General features: G+C 40.7%; 1 protein-coding gene across 1 annotated transcript in view; it reads left to right on the forward strand.

Moving 5' to 3' along the window:
* The window catches only part of CBX2 (chromobox 2), a 37,628-nt gene extending 25,884 nt beyond the window's left edge, over window positions 1-11,744 (forward strand). The window contains exon 5 of the mRNA XM_089668717.1: window positions 357-11,744. Coding sequence (XP_089524843.1) covers window positions 357-1,544 — 1,188 coding nt within the window. The 3' untranslated portion in view covers window positions 1,545-11,744. The remainder of the gene's footprint in view (window positions 1-356) is intronic.
* The last annotated feature ends 5,980 nt before the right edge of the window (window positions 11,745-17,724 follow it).

A 17,724-nucleotide genomic window follows, 5' to 3' on the forward strand; every position in this document is an offset into this window, starting at 1 on the left:
GATTCTTTCCTAGATGCACATAATATAACTGGATACAAACATTAACAGGTAAAATTGATCCTGGGAATATGCTACTGCCTCTCGGGGGATCAGGAAGGAATTTTTTCCCCTGCAGGAGCAAATGTGATGATGTTTTGCTGTGTGGTTTTTTGGGTTTTTTTTTCCAGCTAGACTATGTATAGTGTCTGGAACTGAGTCATAACCTAATGGGGATAAGGGGTGGGAACCACTGTTAAACATTGTGGGACTCAAGGGGATTTAGGGGAACAAGACTCAAAGTGGGTACATTGAACAGTCCTATCCGTGTATATTTAATGTAGTAAAACCTTGTGGTTTTTTTTTCTTTATCTCCAAAGGAGTCAGAAGTTCCACCAAAAGCCAAATCAAGCAGCTCTTCCTCCTCTTCATCGTCTTCATCATCCTCATCCTCTTCATCTTCTTCCTCGTCAGATGACAGTGATGCAGAGACACAGCGAAATGCCAGACCTCGAGATTCCCATCCTGTACCACAAAAGAAAGCTCAAGCTGTGGTGGTGAGGCCAGAATTAAAGGAACAGTTGCGTAAGAAAAGAGGGAGGAAACCACTACCCCCTGAACAAAAGGTCCCTAGACGGACAAAGGGAGCGAAACCTGGACCTAAAAGTGGAGCAGAAAAGGTCCAGTCTGGGCACAGATTACCGGGATTCTCTGCTCTTAAATCACACACTAAAGATGTACCAGTGTCCAGCAACAACCATCAAGGTGGTATGTCTTCTGAGGTTATCTCAAACTTTGCAAAAAGCTCCCCTAATCATCCTAATGGTAGTTCACCCCGTAGCCTTAGCTGGCAAAGCTCTATTGTGCATTATATGAACCGAATAGCACAGAACAGCTCTCAGCCAGGTAAGCGGCCAGTCAATACCGCTTTTGCTTCAAAGAGAAACAGTCAGGCATCTGATACGAAAACCATCTCTAAACCACAGATGGACATTGGACCACCTCCAGTTAAAACTGTGAAGCTTCTTGACTCAGAAGAACCAATCGATTCCCAAATAAGTCAGCCCTTGTTAACTGGAGTTGCGTCCAACAGAGAGAACATCTCGACTGTACAGAATAAGCTTCATGGTACGCAAAGCATTGGATTGATTGGGAGTAACTCATCTGTACATACTCCTCAGAAAAAAAGCCTTCCTCCCACACATACTGGGACTACAGGCAGCAAGGCTGTTAAAGGTGGAAGAAAAGTGGGAGGTGTAGGGCCCGTAAGATCTGGACTCTCAGGACCCATAAAGGATGTCACACGGACTACTTCGGATAAAGGGCAGCAGGCAGAGGCTCACAGAGAGCTGGCAGAGTTGAGTACTGGAGATGACAGCAGCTTGGACTCTGATCATGATTCATCACTATCCAGCCAGGATATGTCTGTCCAGGCTGGTCAAGATTGGAAACCAACCCGCAGCCTGCTTGAGCATGTTTTTGTGACAGATGTCACTGCCAACCTGATCACAGTAACTGTAAAGGAGTCCCCTACTAGTGTTGGCTTCTTTAATATGCGGCCATTTTGAGTGATGTTTAAGTGATAAGAGCATATAGCCAAATTGCCATTTTAAAGGTCTAGCTGTGTCTTTTTTTTTTTTTTTTTTTTTTTTTTTCTCCCCGTTTTAACTTCTTTATGGGACATTTGACTTAGAGCAATTCCTTTTTTAAAATGGCTAAACAGCTCTATTAACTTCAACTAATTACTTAATGAAACAAAACTTAAAGCTAACCAAGGTCAGTTTTTTGAATATGTGTTATTTCTATCAGTGAGCACAATATTAATCAAGATACCAGCAGAACCGTTTTAGGTGATTTGGATTGGCAAATGTATGCAGTATTCAGAAGCCAGGAAATGCATTTTTTTTTTTTAGTTACTGTAGTAGTTACCTAGCACCAAGGATTTGACCAGCCCTAACACAAGTGAAGAATGGCAAGCACCTTAACCGTTTTAGGTGCTTAATGCTTGGGTTGCCTTACACCTACAGCACTTTTCGTATCCAAGAGGCAAATTGGATCAACGTACAACTATTTAGCCCTGTACATATTGATTTAGCCTTAAAATACTGTAGAGTATTGACTCATGATTACGGTTTGCAGTGTTTTCTAAAACAAAATAGAACAGCATAATGGTAGGCATAAACCAAGTTATCAATTTGAGTGTCTTAGGAGCCTAGAATATATATTCTGTTAAAGAATAACTTCAGGCAAACCCCCCCCCCCCCCCCCCCTTAATCTGCGTACATAAGGTGTATGCTGCTTTTTAGGATTGTTGCCCTTTCTTTGATTTATAATTTAATTTTTGCCAGATAGTATCCTTGCAGCACTACCACTATGAGAACTGAAACTGTCATACACAGAAGCCATACTGACATTTTATCTTCCCCCTCCTCTTTCCTTGTCCATTCCTAGAATGCCTTGTGTTCTAGTAAAGAGGCAGCAATCTAAAAGTGGCATGCACCTCCATGAGTAAACTTTTTTTTGTTTTTGCTTTTTTTTTCTCTGGAGTTCTGCTTTAAACACTATTCCCTTATTGATCCAATGAAGGTCAGGATATTTGCATACCAGCTGTGCTTTCCTAGCTTTAGCACGTTTTATATTTAAGACTTCTAGTGTTTTTTTTTTTTGTTTTTTTTTTGTACATGTTATATGTATGCAGTTCTAATCAAAATGTGGTCCCCTGTTTAATGATTATTTGATCTATCAATAAGTTTAAATGTAATTCTGCCAGTTTTTAAAGAGTTTTAGTTTACCATTAGTGAGAAGGGCATACAATCTTGCATTGCCAAAGTTTAGGTGCCTTGTCAATCTATACTTGGTAACCCCCCTATTGGCAGAAGTTGCAGCCTCTAAACTTTTGTAGCCTACTAACACACCGTTCTTGAATTGGGGATTTTTCATATTTCCTTGTAGAACAGTTCTAGTTCAGAAATTTTGTTAGGACTTCCTGCATGCAAGTTTCTGCACTTAAAGAAATCCCATCACCAGACCATTCAATTTTGGCAACAATTTTCCCATAAGATTATATATGCAATAACATATTTTATGTATGTTATTTACCTATGAAAGCTTCCCTTGTGTAGACATCCAAAAGCCTTGAGACTGCTGCTGGATGCTGCCATCTTGACACTGTAGTATTCTCCTGTGCTTCTAAAAAGGAGGGGGGGGGGGACTGGGCCAGCACAGACAGTAATTCTACATCCAGAGGAAAGGACTATGTTGTGCAGGAGAACTACTTTAACTCTTACTGAAGAAATTAAATCAGCATTTGCTAGTAAGTTCAGAGGAACTTTGCAAGTTAGTAAAACAATTGTTTTGTAGAAAATACTGTAAGCATGTAAAGTACTTTTATTGTGCTTTTACCTGGATCTTTTTAAAATTTGGTGACTGTCTCTTAAAGCAGAGTTCCACCTGAAGAAGAAGAAAAAAAATAGCAGCTACAAAAACTGTAGCTGCTGACTTTTAAAATACAGACACTTACCTGTCCCTCAGTCCAGCGGTATCCACACCATGGCTCGTTTCACTGGCTGTCTTCTCTGCCTGGCGCCCAGCATCTTCAGTGTGGGCACCTGGCTGTGACAGTTTGCGGCTTCACAGCCGGGTGCCCACTGTGCTTGCGTGAGAGGCGCTGCTGCATAGTCTTCCTGTCAAGTGTCTCAGAACACTACAGGGAGGGGGGAGGACAATTTCCATTTCTGATTGCCTAGGCGATAGGCAGCGCAAGTGGGAGCAGGTACCTGTCAAATTTGGGTACCCACTTGTGTTTCTCTTCCCGGTGCCAGCATCTTTACCATGAGCACCCAGATGTGACAGCTTGCGGCTTCACAGCCCGCTGCGCACTGTGAGTGGTCTGACAGAAGATGGAGGGGGGGGGGGGGAGAGCTTCCTCCTCCAATCATTTAGGTGGTTGGAGTGGATACCTGTCAAAATCAGGTACTCGCTCCTCCTCAAAAGCTCCATTTCACAAACGAGCTGGGGAGGAGTCCTTAAAGCAGAACTTCCCCTTATGGGTGGAGCTCCACTTTCTTTCAGCCTCTCTTCTGTTTATTCATCTCAAACTGTTAAAACAGCTTTAAATTTTGAGCATAGGTTCAGTTTAATCATCTGAGCACCAGAACCCCCTTCATGAAATTGTCAATAACTACTTGTGAGTTAGGGAATAATTTTTTTTTTAATTGGTTTTTATTTTAGCAGCATTGTTTGAAAAATGTTCCTTTTCCAGATATTGTAAAAGCTAAAAAACATTTTAAGGAAACAATTAGCGCTTTCCAGTTTCACAAGTGATATAGTTAGAAAAGAATAGTTTTAAGCATGGTAGAATTAGGCTCCATGTACACGGGGCACTTCTGAACGATGAAAACTGACTGCTGGAAAACGTAGGTTAAAAAACATCTGTTTAGCCACATTTGCATACTGCATTTATGAGTGTTTGCGTTTAGAAGCGTTTTTAAAGATAACCTCAGGAGACCTTCCAAAATGCCCAGAATGCACTGAAAAACAGTAAAAAAAATTAACTATTTCAGACACTGAGAGAAATAGAGCAGAAGCAGAGAGAGCAGTATTTGTTGTTTTTGTGGTGTTTTGGATGTGTTTCAGTTCATTTCTGTGCAGAAATTATTGCAGCAGTGTTTTTAACCTTTTCTTTCATGCGAAACCTCAAAGTATGGTTTACCAGGTCCATTTGAGTTCCGGGAAAACGCTTTGCATGCATTTTTCATGATGAAAAAAAGGCTCTGGACAGCATCTGGAAATAGAAGAGTTAAAAAAAATTTCCAAACGCTTATAAACGCGTTTACAAGTGTTTGGCGTTTGAAACGCTGATAAAATCTACTTCTGAATGCAAGTTTGGTGCGTTCAAAAAAATGACTGTAAACTCAACTGTCTGTAAACGACATGGTGTACGTGGACACAGGAAAACATTAGGGAGAGTTCAGGGGCTGCTGAAAAAAATGCAGAAAAGCCCCTAAATGTGAGTTTACAAGCTGCAGTGTACATGGAGCCTTAGGCTGGCCATACATTATAAAATTATCTTCCAATTTTCTGCCTAATTTCCTTTAGATTTACCTTCAACTATGTAGTGCAAGGGCCTGCCTAATTGGATACAACTGAAAGTGTTGTTTAGGTTTGTCCTCCTATTATATGGTTTTTGGTAAATCTAAACCAAAAATCTCCAGATAATTGTATAATGTATGGCCAGCCTTAGTCCCAGATATAAAGCTTTTTTTTTGGTTCCTGCAAATATATACCAAAACTACTTATCATCCTGACGTCTGTCCTGCTGAACTCTGATCAGTTGAATGAGGTTGTCACTCCTGTTCATGTCTTTGTTGGACCAGTTCTAGTCATGTCAAAAGAGTTTGGTGGAGTGAACACAGGAAAGGTAAGAGGGCTTTAAAATTAAAAAATAAAATGCAACAGGTTGCTTTAGGGTCTAACAGGGTATGCATACTTTACAAACCCTGCTGTTCCACCTGTAATGACAATCAAGAGCAATTCAATTAAAACCTACTCAGGATTGCTGTGACTTATCTTTATCTTCTATGAGAAAACTGCTCCCAATCCGCTAATTGGTAGGAATAAGTAAAAACGTTTGCAAAGCAGATGAACCAGGTTTTGTGCATCTGTCTAATCTGCAGAGTCATTGAATTTATGAGTGATGGTAGTTTAGATTTCTAGTTTGAATTTTTTATCAGACACAAATGCAACAGAACATGTTTCCAGTTCACTGATTCTAGAATTAGGAGAATAGGTTAATGACCGTTTTTTTTAATTTGCCTGCACATTCAGTAAAGATGTGTGGATGGAGAATCATGCAATTTGACATTCCAGGCAAATGTATGTGGCTCTCTGCATAGGGCAAACCTGCATGAAAAGTTTTATATTTAGTATTTTTAGGTTGCTGATTTTATCAGTTTTACAATTAAGAAGACCCTGTCACCAGACCCCTAATTTAAAAAAAATAAATAAAAATCACATAAGATTATATATGCATGTAACATATTTTGGGCATGTTACTTTACCTGTAAAAGCATCCCTAGTATAGACATCCAAAATCCTTTAGACTGCTGCTGGGCTCTGCCATCTTGCATGTGTTGTCATAAACCTCAGCAGATTCAGAACAATCGCTCATGTGACACTCTATAGGAAAGGGCTATGATGTGAGTAGAGGGAGGGGGTTGTGCTAGGGAATTGACTCCTAAGGAAAGTCCATTCTTCCAGCAAGTTCAAAGCACATTGCAAAGGAATAAATGGAAAGGAGGAACACTGCAAGTAAGAATTTTAAAATATTTTACTTTTTCTTGCTTTTATCTGTAATCTTTAAGTTAGTGACAGTGTCTCTTTAATGCAGCAAATGGGTCATGTCTCTTTGGATTCTTTACAACTATAGAAATGTATCTACAACATAGACTGTAGAAGAGACAGCTGTAATTTCACCTGCAAGCTTGAATGTGTAGTAGCAGGTCATTTTGAACCTACCTTGTAATTTTCACCTACTAAACCCATCAATTACTTGCTACTTTTTAGCCTCATGTAATCATATTGCTTGAATACACTTTGTTTCTGATATTGGGAAGGAACTGAGAGCACACTGTGTGCAGCATGATGGTAGAGCAGGATGTGAATAATCTACAAAAATAACTTTTTTGGTTTTTTTTGTTTTTTCCCTATATGGATGTGCCTTTTAGAGTTCTGTAAAAGCTTTCTCCAAATATTGTAGAAGGTAGAGATTTATGTATTCCTCCAAGTACTAAAGACTATATAGCATAGTATAATCAATAGAACCAACTGAAAAAAGTGTACTCTTTAAATTAACTATAAATAAATTAGTAGATTAGGCTATCCACATTAATACTTGGCCTTTTTTCCATGATAGTTTTGTTAAGAATCTAGAAAACTGCAAAATGTTTTTTTTTCTTACAGTTACGATGCTTTGTAGTTAACTATGAGTAAGCCAATGTCCCAAAGAGAGGTGTGCTTCTGGGAGGCATGTACCACAACAGTCTGGTAGCAGCAAAAAAATAAAAGGAAGAAGACTTTTTGGTTTGAGGAAACCGATTGTAAAGTTTTCCTTAAGGTAGTCCTAGAGCCATGTCGTAGCAGCTACAAATCTCTTGTTCTCTCTGGGAATTTGTATCTGGCTCCAACTTGTTTATGAACGTATAAAATCCTGATGGCCATCATTGGAGAATAATTTGCTATTGCAGTTTTTCAACTAGTTTGAAAGTACCATGCTGTAACATGCCTGGGAAGATGTGTTTGAGGACAGCAAAGGCTTGGAGGCAGCAGCTATATTATGGTTAACGTTATAGCAAAGGCAATGAAGATATTAGCCAGGAGTAATAAGATTTGTATTTTAGGCAAAGTCTGGCATGATGACTTGTGGGTATACTAAACAGAGTCTATGGCTGTCCTCAGTCCTGGAGAACTCTGCATTTATACAAGTTTCTTTAGGGCAACTAGAGAGGAGCAGCTTCTATGGGTACTCTATCCAGTGGGCATTGCACCCCAGCTGATAGGGATTTTTGCTTTTTAAAGTACTAAATTATTTATGCAGGTAAGTGTTAGTTTGAGTTTGCATAAGAAAGAAAAAAAACAATGGCTCCTACCTTGAGCAAGTTTTACATGATTCTTTTGCTTGCACATTTGTTCATTGTTATATAGCTCTTTTCTGTCATCACAAGGTCACCTTTAGCCACTAGGTTACCAGGAGGTAAGGGGAGTGCATACTTGCCTTTCCAGTGGCTTATATATTGAAGAGCTGCTGCATCTCCCCAGTTGCTGCAAGTATTTGACAGATTAATTGAATACTAGCTTCCTCCACTGACTGCTATGGTTTCTCCTGGCTTGTATGAGCTGACAGGAGGAACCACAGTGGCTTGCGAGGGAGCAAGTGAAGAGTACTCGCAGCAGCTTGGAAGTGGGGAAGAAGCAGTGTTTCACTTAACAATTAATCTGTCACAGATCTGAGAATTTCAGACCTGACAGACGATTAAATGGTGCCATGAGCAGAGGTTGGCTCAGAAATGTGCACTGTATTTTAACCTACTGCAGTCCTTTCACTGCAAAGGCCAGTTTTATTCAAAAGGTGAACCTTCCCCTTTAATAAGCAATATAAAACATTGTAATTTGAACTCAAGTGCCTTTTAGTCCGAGATCTGCATGTGGCTGGTTTCATTTTTGTTTTTTTGGGGGGGTGGCGACTTTATAAGTGCTTATTTGTTTATGAAAACTATGTTTTTGAACAATCGTTGGATGCACAATAATCAATAAGTGACCTTTTTATATGTAAAAGCAAACCTATATTTAAATATAGATCAGCTTTAAATGGAGAGGCATTATGAAGGATGGGTGGGGTGCTGGTATAACTACATCTGTGCCATAACAAGGAGACTCGAGTGCTCTGGTTCTTGGTCTATATATTAAGCTGTGAAGGGTAGGTGCTAATCTCCATACCTGCAGTGCTGAGTAATTGCATGTCATGCTGGGTTTGGGTCATATTTAATCCTAGGCACTGGGATATTACAGGATCTCCTATGACAGATGGGAAAATATCTGCTCCTTCTAATACCTTTACTTAGCCAATTCTTTTGGATTTTTTTAACGGAACCAGAACATGGAGTTTATGCCCATTTTAAAGATGACATGCAATGAGTAAGCATTTTTCCGCAAAGCAAAACCCAAGTTTTACATTTACTACTATACTCTAGCCTTTGCTGCTATACAAACAAAGCAAATATCAATTGTCTACAGATTTTTAAAGCTACCTTTTTATTTGTGGGAAGAAATATTTTGTACTTGGGCTCTTATGTTTGGGTATTTGGTAATAAAATCTAAACCCAAAAGTAACATTCACATAACTTTAGTAATATGTTTAGTATTTGGAATACCGCAATGGGATCTATGTATAAGGCTAGGTTCACACCTATGTAGTTTGCATTTGACCATTTTCTGCATTCTGTTTTGCACCTGCATTCTCGATGTATTTTTGCTGCGTTTTTGATCCTTTTTTTTTTTCCCCTGGTTGCTAGACAAGATTTAAAATGCTGCAAATACGCAACAAAAAAGAAGTAAATGCTTTTCTGCAGCGTTTCGATTGAAGTCTATAGAACCAAAAATGCAACTTTTTGCGTTCAAAGAAAGTCCTTGCGCCTTTCCAAAAAACACACCAGGCGAAAAACACTGAGATGTGAACGTGTCCCTTAGGGTATGTTAAATGGACTGTAGTGCGTTTCTGCAAAACGCTGCGGGAAACGCATAGGTGTGAACCTACAGTAAAGCAGTGAATTTAACATTCACTGCAGGTGAGTCTCTAAGGTGCTTGTGTGTTTTTGTTTTTTTAAATGAGTGACTCACTATTGGTGATTGTTTGACATTGGTGACAGTCACTGCTTTATAAATATGCCCAAAGTCTTTTAAACTTTGAGATGCACACCAAAAACAAGACACCTAAATACCAAAGGACTGGTTATTAAAAGGAAAACTCCAGGGGAAATATGCTGCATAAATGTGTGCCTGTGTGGATTTTTTCTTAAAAACACTTACTAGCAGACCTTGGAAACTGTTGTGACATAATATAGAATTACCTAATCTCATCTCTTGTTTGCTTTTGACGAATGATGGGCACTGGCAACAAATTTTTTTTGTTTTAACCCCAAGACACCGAGCGCACGCAAATATGCTGCCTCTCGGCGTCTGGGCCTTGACGCCCAGCGGCCATATATTTGCGTACTATTTGAAAATACATATGTGCTGAGAGCGTGCGCTCGTAGTACATATGTCCATGATGCACGGAAAGGTCCCGTTCTCCCATTGCAAATGGAACCTTTTCCGATCATGTGACCACCGTGACAGCGAATCACGGCGGTCACATGACCCTACAACCCCGCCCTCCGGCTTCTGAAACTTAAAGGGCCAGGAGGTGCCGGCGCAAAGGGGTTAAGGTGAACTTCAGGCAGCTTTAAAAAAAAAAAAAAAAAAAAAAACAGAAGAATGCTATAATGTGTTCATTAAAAAAAACAGCTGCTTGTAATTCTCAACTGTAGAAAATGAAAAGTGATTTGGCAGTGGTAGGGTTTGCTGCATGCAGAAAGTTTAAGAAGAAACCTGGTGGAGGTGACCTGGCTGTATTGGTTACCCGCAGCAGGGAACAGTCAGGTCACTAGCCTGGCTTTGTCTGCCAGGGCTGTGCAAATCCCAGGACTGGATAGACAGAAGTACAAATCCTTTTGGCAGGTAGAACCACTGTATATAAAATACATTTTCAAATTTTGATTTGCCTGGAGTTCAACAATTTAAAGGGAATCTGTCACAAAGCAAACACCTTTTGATTAAGTCTAAGGCAGTGAAGCAACACCTATTGATCAAATCACAATCCTAAAGCTAACGCCCCTTTCACACAAGGTGGAATTTTGGTTTTTATTTATCCACTTTACTCAGTGGATCTATCCACTGATCCCCTGCTGAGGACAAGCAAATGACCAGTATGTATCTGCTCTGCTCTATGGGTGGTTGGATGCAAGTGGACTAGCTGTCCATATACACCTGACTGTCTGCTCGATGGACGGGAAAAAGATCCCCCTCCGTGTTGTGTGTTTTGTTGTTTTTTGCGGGGTGTTTTGTTTTTTTGCGGGCAGGATCAGATTGGATGTATGTAGCTGGAAGCGGACACAAGTCCATTTGCATCTACTGCTCCATAGAGAATCCAGTCCGATTTGCCTGAAAAAAGGACAGGTGGACTCGATCATGTGAAAGCCTAACGTGACATGAGTAAGGCTGGCCATACAGGAGGGTGATTTTTTTTTTTTTTTATTAACCAGGTTGATAGAAATAGAATTTTTTAATTCCTCTATCCACACACTTGATGTGGATGGGGCAATCCCTCCCACTACGCTATTGTATTCTGACAGCAGGGAGACTTCTGGCTGTCAGAATACACTCATTTGCATAGCCAGCTATAGCTTGCAGTGCTGAGTGCGAGGAAAATTTCCAACAGGCTAGTTGTACACAAGTGGATCAATAGATTGACTTGTGTACAACCAGCCTGCCCATACATATATTGTAATTTGGCTTTAACCAACTGAGATGTGATCCATCCAAGGGAATGGCTACTTCCATAAGAACTAAAGGACACAAGTGCCCTGTGGCTGAACCCTTTAAATTTCACAACTGGGTGAGGCTTTTGGAACACAATGCACAAATTAAAAAAACTCCCCATGTAATTGGCAGTGTAATTTATCAATACAGTATTGGTAGTTGCAATATATTACATAAATGGATACAATTCTGAAAGGAAATTGATGTTCTTTGTGCAATGCAATAATTGCATCTACATTTCTTTAACTCTGGCCCATCCACACCCAGCATTGCTTAGTTCAGTATCTTTAAACCATGGTTGTGTTCTGTATGTCTGATACATCAGTATCTTGGAAGAAAAGTGCCCTAACTTTTCAGAACTGTGTTAGAAATAGTTTTACCTGCAGTTGCCTAGACAAAAATATATTTTGAATTGTACTTTTGTAAAATATTTTTCAAATGTTACCTTACAAAGATAGTCATATCTATGTTTATATTTTTGGGGCTCCAATATTGTGTTTGTAAACGTTTACTTATGCTTTTTAGGACTATAGACTTTAATTTATTTGCAGAAAACACTAGAACTGCTTTATGTATACATTTTGTACACAGATTCTTCTTTTTGTATTGTGTTAATAAAATATTTTTGTAATCTTTTGGATTTGTTTTGAATTTATTAAATTAATGATTGGGAAAGGCCAATAACATACATTTTCGAAAGTGACATATATCCTACAGCTTGTGTAGCAGTAGCCATATTTTTTCTTTTTTTTTGCTTTTACTTTAAACCCCTAGGGCAAGTTCACATCTGTGTGGTACATTTTTGGCATGTTGTACTTTAGGTGCATTTTAGGTGCATTGCTGTAGAATGTGTGATTTGATGCAGCACACAGGACTTTTTTCTGTGCCACACTTAAAACAAACAAACAAAAAAAAAAAAAAAAACAGGTGTGAGCGAGACCTAACATTTAACCTCTTATTTGCTCTTTTTTGGTTTAGTAAATCTGCCATTAAAAGAGATTATTGGCACCTGCTGATGCTGACAGAAGTGTTCCAGAAACTCCCCTCCATATGTTCTAAAGAGAAGAGGAGGTGTTCTATAGTCCTGACACAGAAAAGTGCTTTTCCTTTATACATACAATGCATTCATACATACTGTACCTGCAGAGTGTTGTCACTTTGGGAATCAACTGGTAGGATCAGCAGGAAGAGAATAAAGGAGAGACTAATGCACTAACCATATCAAATGACAATACATTACATGTTTTGGGGGTTTAGATACTTATTCCACAAAAGCGGCAGCTGTTTCTAGAGCAGACCCTTGAGCCTTATGTTGTACACAGGGCATCTTTTAGTGCACCCAGGAGCCACTGGTGCATTATCCAACCATGCTGCCTCCACCCTGTGAAATTCCAAAATAATGATGCAGCTGAATGCTATCTGGACTGGTACTTGTGCTTATATGCAGTGATGTCCTGTGTGAAAGGGGCCAAAAGTGAAGCTGTACTTTTTCCATGAAGGTAATGGCAAAGGTTCATCATAATGCCTTCCTCACCAGCAGCATATAGTTGCCTTCATTTCATTCTCTGCCACTCATTTCACTGCTAGAAATAAAACTAGCTTTGGTTAAAGGACAAGTTCACTTTTGTTAAAAATAAATACACATCTCATTGCAGGTAAAGTGCATTTATTTTTATTTTTTTTACATTGCTGACTTTAAAGCATTGCACTTGTGATCAACAGAAGTGGGTGCAATGCCAGTATCCTGCAGACTCTCAGTAAGCTGTCTGCCTGTACCTGCAAGAGCACTCACCAGCACCCTCACAGTTCATTGAGAACTCCAAATCATCAGCTGCAGTGGCAGTCAGTGCTTATACTCTAATTCATTCAGAGGAAATTGATTAAATGATGTGAGCATTGACCTGCATGGTCAAATTGTGAAAGTGGGTGCAAGGAGAAGATCCCTGCTTGCTGTCAAAGCTGGGAGTGGTGGGAGATGGGTCACTAGGAACATGTTACACCCTAAATATGGGTATAACATGCTCATAAAGATGAAGTTGGCTTTTAAGCTCTTTGGTTCACCAGTGGAAGCTCACACAAGACTGGCACTCTACCCACCCCCATGTGACTGTACTGGGTGAGTTTCCCATCACCATCATGTAGTGTGAATCAAATGCTACCCATAACCAGAAATATGCCAGTATGGCTTCTTTTGTTTGGCTGAGGTGGAGATCTTAAGGTAATTTGTCTGCCTCTCCACCTTAGCCAATCAGAGGAAGCCTTGTATTCATAAAATACAAATCTTTCTCTTCAGTGGAAGAAGTATCCATCCCACTGCTGGAAAACCACACTGTAACGGAGAGCTGACAGTGGGTGCTGTTGGTAAGACAAATTGTTTGACCAAAATTATTTAAAAGAGAAGTATGGGTTACCTTTTTCAGCTTACACCTATTCTATGAGCTGCTAATATCTATTTAACAAAAAAAAAAATCTTTCCAGCCCTCTTGAAAGTGCACCCTTTCTGTTTAACCACTTGCCTACCGGGCACTTATACCCCCTTCTTTACCAGGCCAGTTTTCAGCTTTCAGCGCTGTCGCACTTTGACTGTCATGCAAGATTGTACCCATATGAAATTTTTATAGTTTTTTTCTCACAAATAGAGCTTTCTTTTGGTGGTATTTAATCGCTGCTGGGGGTTTTACTTTGCGCTATAAACAAAAAAAGTGCAAAAAATTAAAAAAATTTTTTGTTTCTATTATAAATTTTTCAAACAGGTAATTTTTCTCCACTAATGTGCGTTGATTAGGCAGCACTAATGAGGTGTCACGGATAGGTGGCACTGACTGGCACAGCCGCTGGGCACTGACTGGTAGCACTGCTGGGCGGCACAGGTGGGCACAGGTGGGTGGCACTGCTGGGCACCGATCATCACGGCACTGATCATCCGTGCCCTGATTGGCGCCGATCCCTGCTCTGACAACTGCCGGTTCTCGCCAGTAGTTTCCTCACGCTCTGACGGCGTGAGGAAAGTGCAGCCGTGAACCGGCAATTGCATTTCCTGGTGATCAGCGTGTCATTGGACATGGCTAATCACGTGGTAAAAGGCCGCTGTGATTTGCCTTTTTACCACATCATGTGATCAGCTATGTCCGTAGGACACAGCGATCACGGAGATCGCCGGGGGCGCGCAGGAGAGCACGTTCTGGGACGACGTCATATGACTCCCTCCCAGAACTGGCCGGCCTCTGTGTAGCCATCATTCGGCTATCTGCGGTTGGCAAGTACTTAAAAATCAAGATAAATACCTGTGGGAAGATCTACAGTCTTACCAGGATATTCATGCTGACAATCTGGTTAGGATCCACCCCCTTTCCTCTCCTCTGATTGATGTGGGGTCTAGACTGCCTGCTTGCTCCCGAGACTTAAAGCAGAGTTCCAGTTGATATTTATAAAAAAAAAAAAAAAAAAGCAACTACAAAAACTAGCTGCTGACTTTTTAAAATACAGACACTTACCTGTCCCACGATACAGCGGCGTCCTCACCACAGCTGGTTTCACCTGCCGTCTTCTCTCCCTGGAGCTGGCATCTTCAGTGTGGGCACCCGGTTATGACAGCTGTGGCTGCACAGCCAGGTGCCCACTGTGCATGCTCGAGTAGCGCTGCGCTTTCTGAATGGTCCTGTAGACTTCTGGGACCTGTCACGTGTTCCAGAAGACTACGAGGAGGGAGCACAACTTCCGCTTCCGGTTTGCTTTTGCTGGTCACAGCGGAAGTGGGAGCGGGTACTTGTAAAATTCCGGTACCCTCTCCCCAAAGGTGACAATCCTTAATGGGGAGAGGGGGACAAAGGCTCAAGGTGGAACTTCCCCCGTTGGGTGGAGCTCCGCTTTAACAGAGCACAGCTGCTCTTCTTCCTCCTGTGCAGGCTGTTATCTTTAGTACACAGCAATAGCAAAAGCTCCTCCCTACGTGACACACTCCTGTTATCCAATTCTCTTACAGACAGCCTGGAAGATGCATTGTGTATACAGCATGGATTCATGAAAGACAGAAGTTGTCAAACAAATCTGATTTCTTTTGATGAGGAAGTGAGCAAAACCTTGGACAAGAGAGGTGGCGGTGGACGTGGTATATTTAGACTTTGCAAAAGCGTTTGACACAGTTCCCCACACACAGCTAATGTGTAAGGTAAAGTCTACGGGCTTGGAAAAATCCGTATGTAAAATGTATAGAAAACTGGCTAAAGTTCTTTTTCAAAGAGTAGTGGTTAATGATTCATACTCTGAATGATCTAGGGTTGTCAGCGGTGTACCCCAAGGTTCAGTGTTGGGACCCTTACTTTTTAATATATTTATAAACGATATAGGGTCTGGAATTATACGTAAATACTATTTCAGTCTTTGCAATTCAAGCTGTGCAGTGGATTGATGTCCTTACAGGATGTCTTCAACTTACAAGCCAACCTCAATGCACTGTTTAATTGGGCAACTATGTGAAAAATGAGGTTTACTGTTGATAAATGTAAGGTTAGGGATTGGGGGCTAAGAATATGCATGTATCATACATACTAGGGGGAGTACAACTGGGGGAATCAATGGTGGAGAAGGATCTGGGAGTTCTGGTAGATCACAAGCTTAATAATGACTTGCAATGCCAAGCTGCGGTTTCTAAAACAAGCAAAATCCTCTTGTAATAAGAGGTATAGACTCCAGAGAGAGAGAGAGAGATATCCTTTTACCCCTGTACAAATCATTAGTAAGATCTCATCTGGAATGTGCAGTTCAGTTTTGGGCACCAATTCACAAAAAGAACATCGTGGAACTGGAGACAGTACACAGAAGGGCAACCAAACTGATAAGAGGCATGGAGGAGCTCCGCTATGAGGAAAGATTAGAGGAACTGAATTTATTCTCTCGAGAAGAGATTAAGGGGGATATGATCAACATGTGTAATACATCAGTGTTCCATATAGTGAACTCGGAGTAGAGCTATTCACCCTGAGATCATCACAAATGACAAGGGGGCACTCTACGTCTGGAGAAAAAAGAAATTTAATCTCCAAACACGAAAAGGTTTCTTCACACTGAGAGCTGTGAAAATGTGGAATAGACTCCCTCAAGAGTTGGTTCTGGTCAGCTCATTGGGTTGCTTTAAAAAAAGTCCTGAATTCTTTCTTGGATACAAAGAATATAAGTGGTTACTATTTATAGGTAAAGTTGATCCAGGGAATATCCGATTTGCCTCTCAGGGGATCAGAAAGGAATGTTTTTTTCCCTGTAGGAGCAAATTGGATCATACTTGGCTGGGGGAGGGGTTGCCTTCTGGATCAACTGTGGTTAGAGCTGTGGCGATTGGACGCGGACAACCATTTTGTTAAGATCTACCATCTTGAATTATACTCTGCAAATGTTATTCTCCATTCACCCTCCCTTTTTTGAATGGCATGTGTTGTGTGTGTGTATATGCTGGGGGTCACAAGTGCATCAGGCACAGCTGGATACACTTCATGGTTGTAAACCCAATTAGCTGGTCCCATGATGTCTGTCAGACTCTTGCCTTGGCCTGGTCGTAAAGCTATAAATCAGTCACTGGACATGAAAAGCATTCCAGAGTGGTAGTAAAACGTACATCCCACTTGAATCACTTTTCATACAAATTCATAAAATCCCGACAGGAACAAGGTACATTAAAACAAAGCATGTATTCAGATATGTCATTGTAATACAAAGTCACCTGACACCCCTAGGTAATGTCTACCAGAGAGTAGAAAGCAATATCTTTTTAGCTGGATATGTCATATTTGGTGTCTGGACGTTCAGAATATAATTCTGCATATTAATCTACCAGTGGCTAGGCTGCTACATGTACCTATGGATGGTTATTGACCATGGTATAAACTGGGGAGGGATTTTGGTCACAGCCTGGGTCTCCGCCTAACACCCCTCCCCAAATAAGGTGATTGGCCCTTGGCTTCAGTAGACACCCCCTGCTGGGACACTAGAAAGGTTGTCATGCCTGGAGAGAGGTATGAAGAAATTCTCCCTTTTAACATCAGGAACCAACTTTGGGAGAAAAGGTACCCTTTTGTTCAGGACACTTGAGCTCTGCTTAAACCAAGGACTTCTTACCTTCTGAAATTTCTTTCTTTATCTCTCTGTTGTGTTATTGCTCGCATATATATATATATATAATGTTACATCTTTTTCTGTAAATATTTTTATTGCACCATTTTGACCTTTTTTAGTAATAAATCCTATTTTCTGAAAAGTGTTGAACTCTTTCTAAAGCTCTTTAATGCAAATTAAGAATCCCTGTCTCTGAAGAGTGCTACCGTGTGTTTTAACCCTCTGCATACATCTGTCTGCGGTGGCAGTGTGTATACAGATGCTTATTCAAACATCATAGTGTTACTGCTAAGATTTGTGAGTTTCCTCCTTCTCTGTAAAAAGGTGGTGGTGGTGGTGGCGGCAGTGTGAAGGGTTAATTGCATAATTAACCTGACCCAGTAACAATCGCTCTCAGGCTGCTGGCACATACACTGTGGTCCAGCTGGAAAATCTTTGCGCAGGGCGCAGTTGAGAGTGGCATTGTTACGCAAGTGGCAGCGCGGTCTTAGATTGGCTGGTCCTTCGGTC

This window comes from Staurois parvus, unplaced genomic scaffold (assembly GCF_062004578.1).
Source record: "Staurois parvus isolate SC_StPar_1 unplaced genomic scaffold, SC_StPar_1.0 ptg000008l, whole genome shotgun sequence".
Taxonomy (NCBI): Eukaryota; Metazoa; Chordata; class Amphibia; order Anura; family Ranidae; genus Staurois; species Staurois parvus.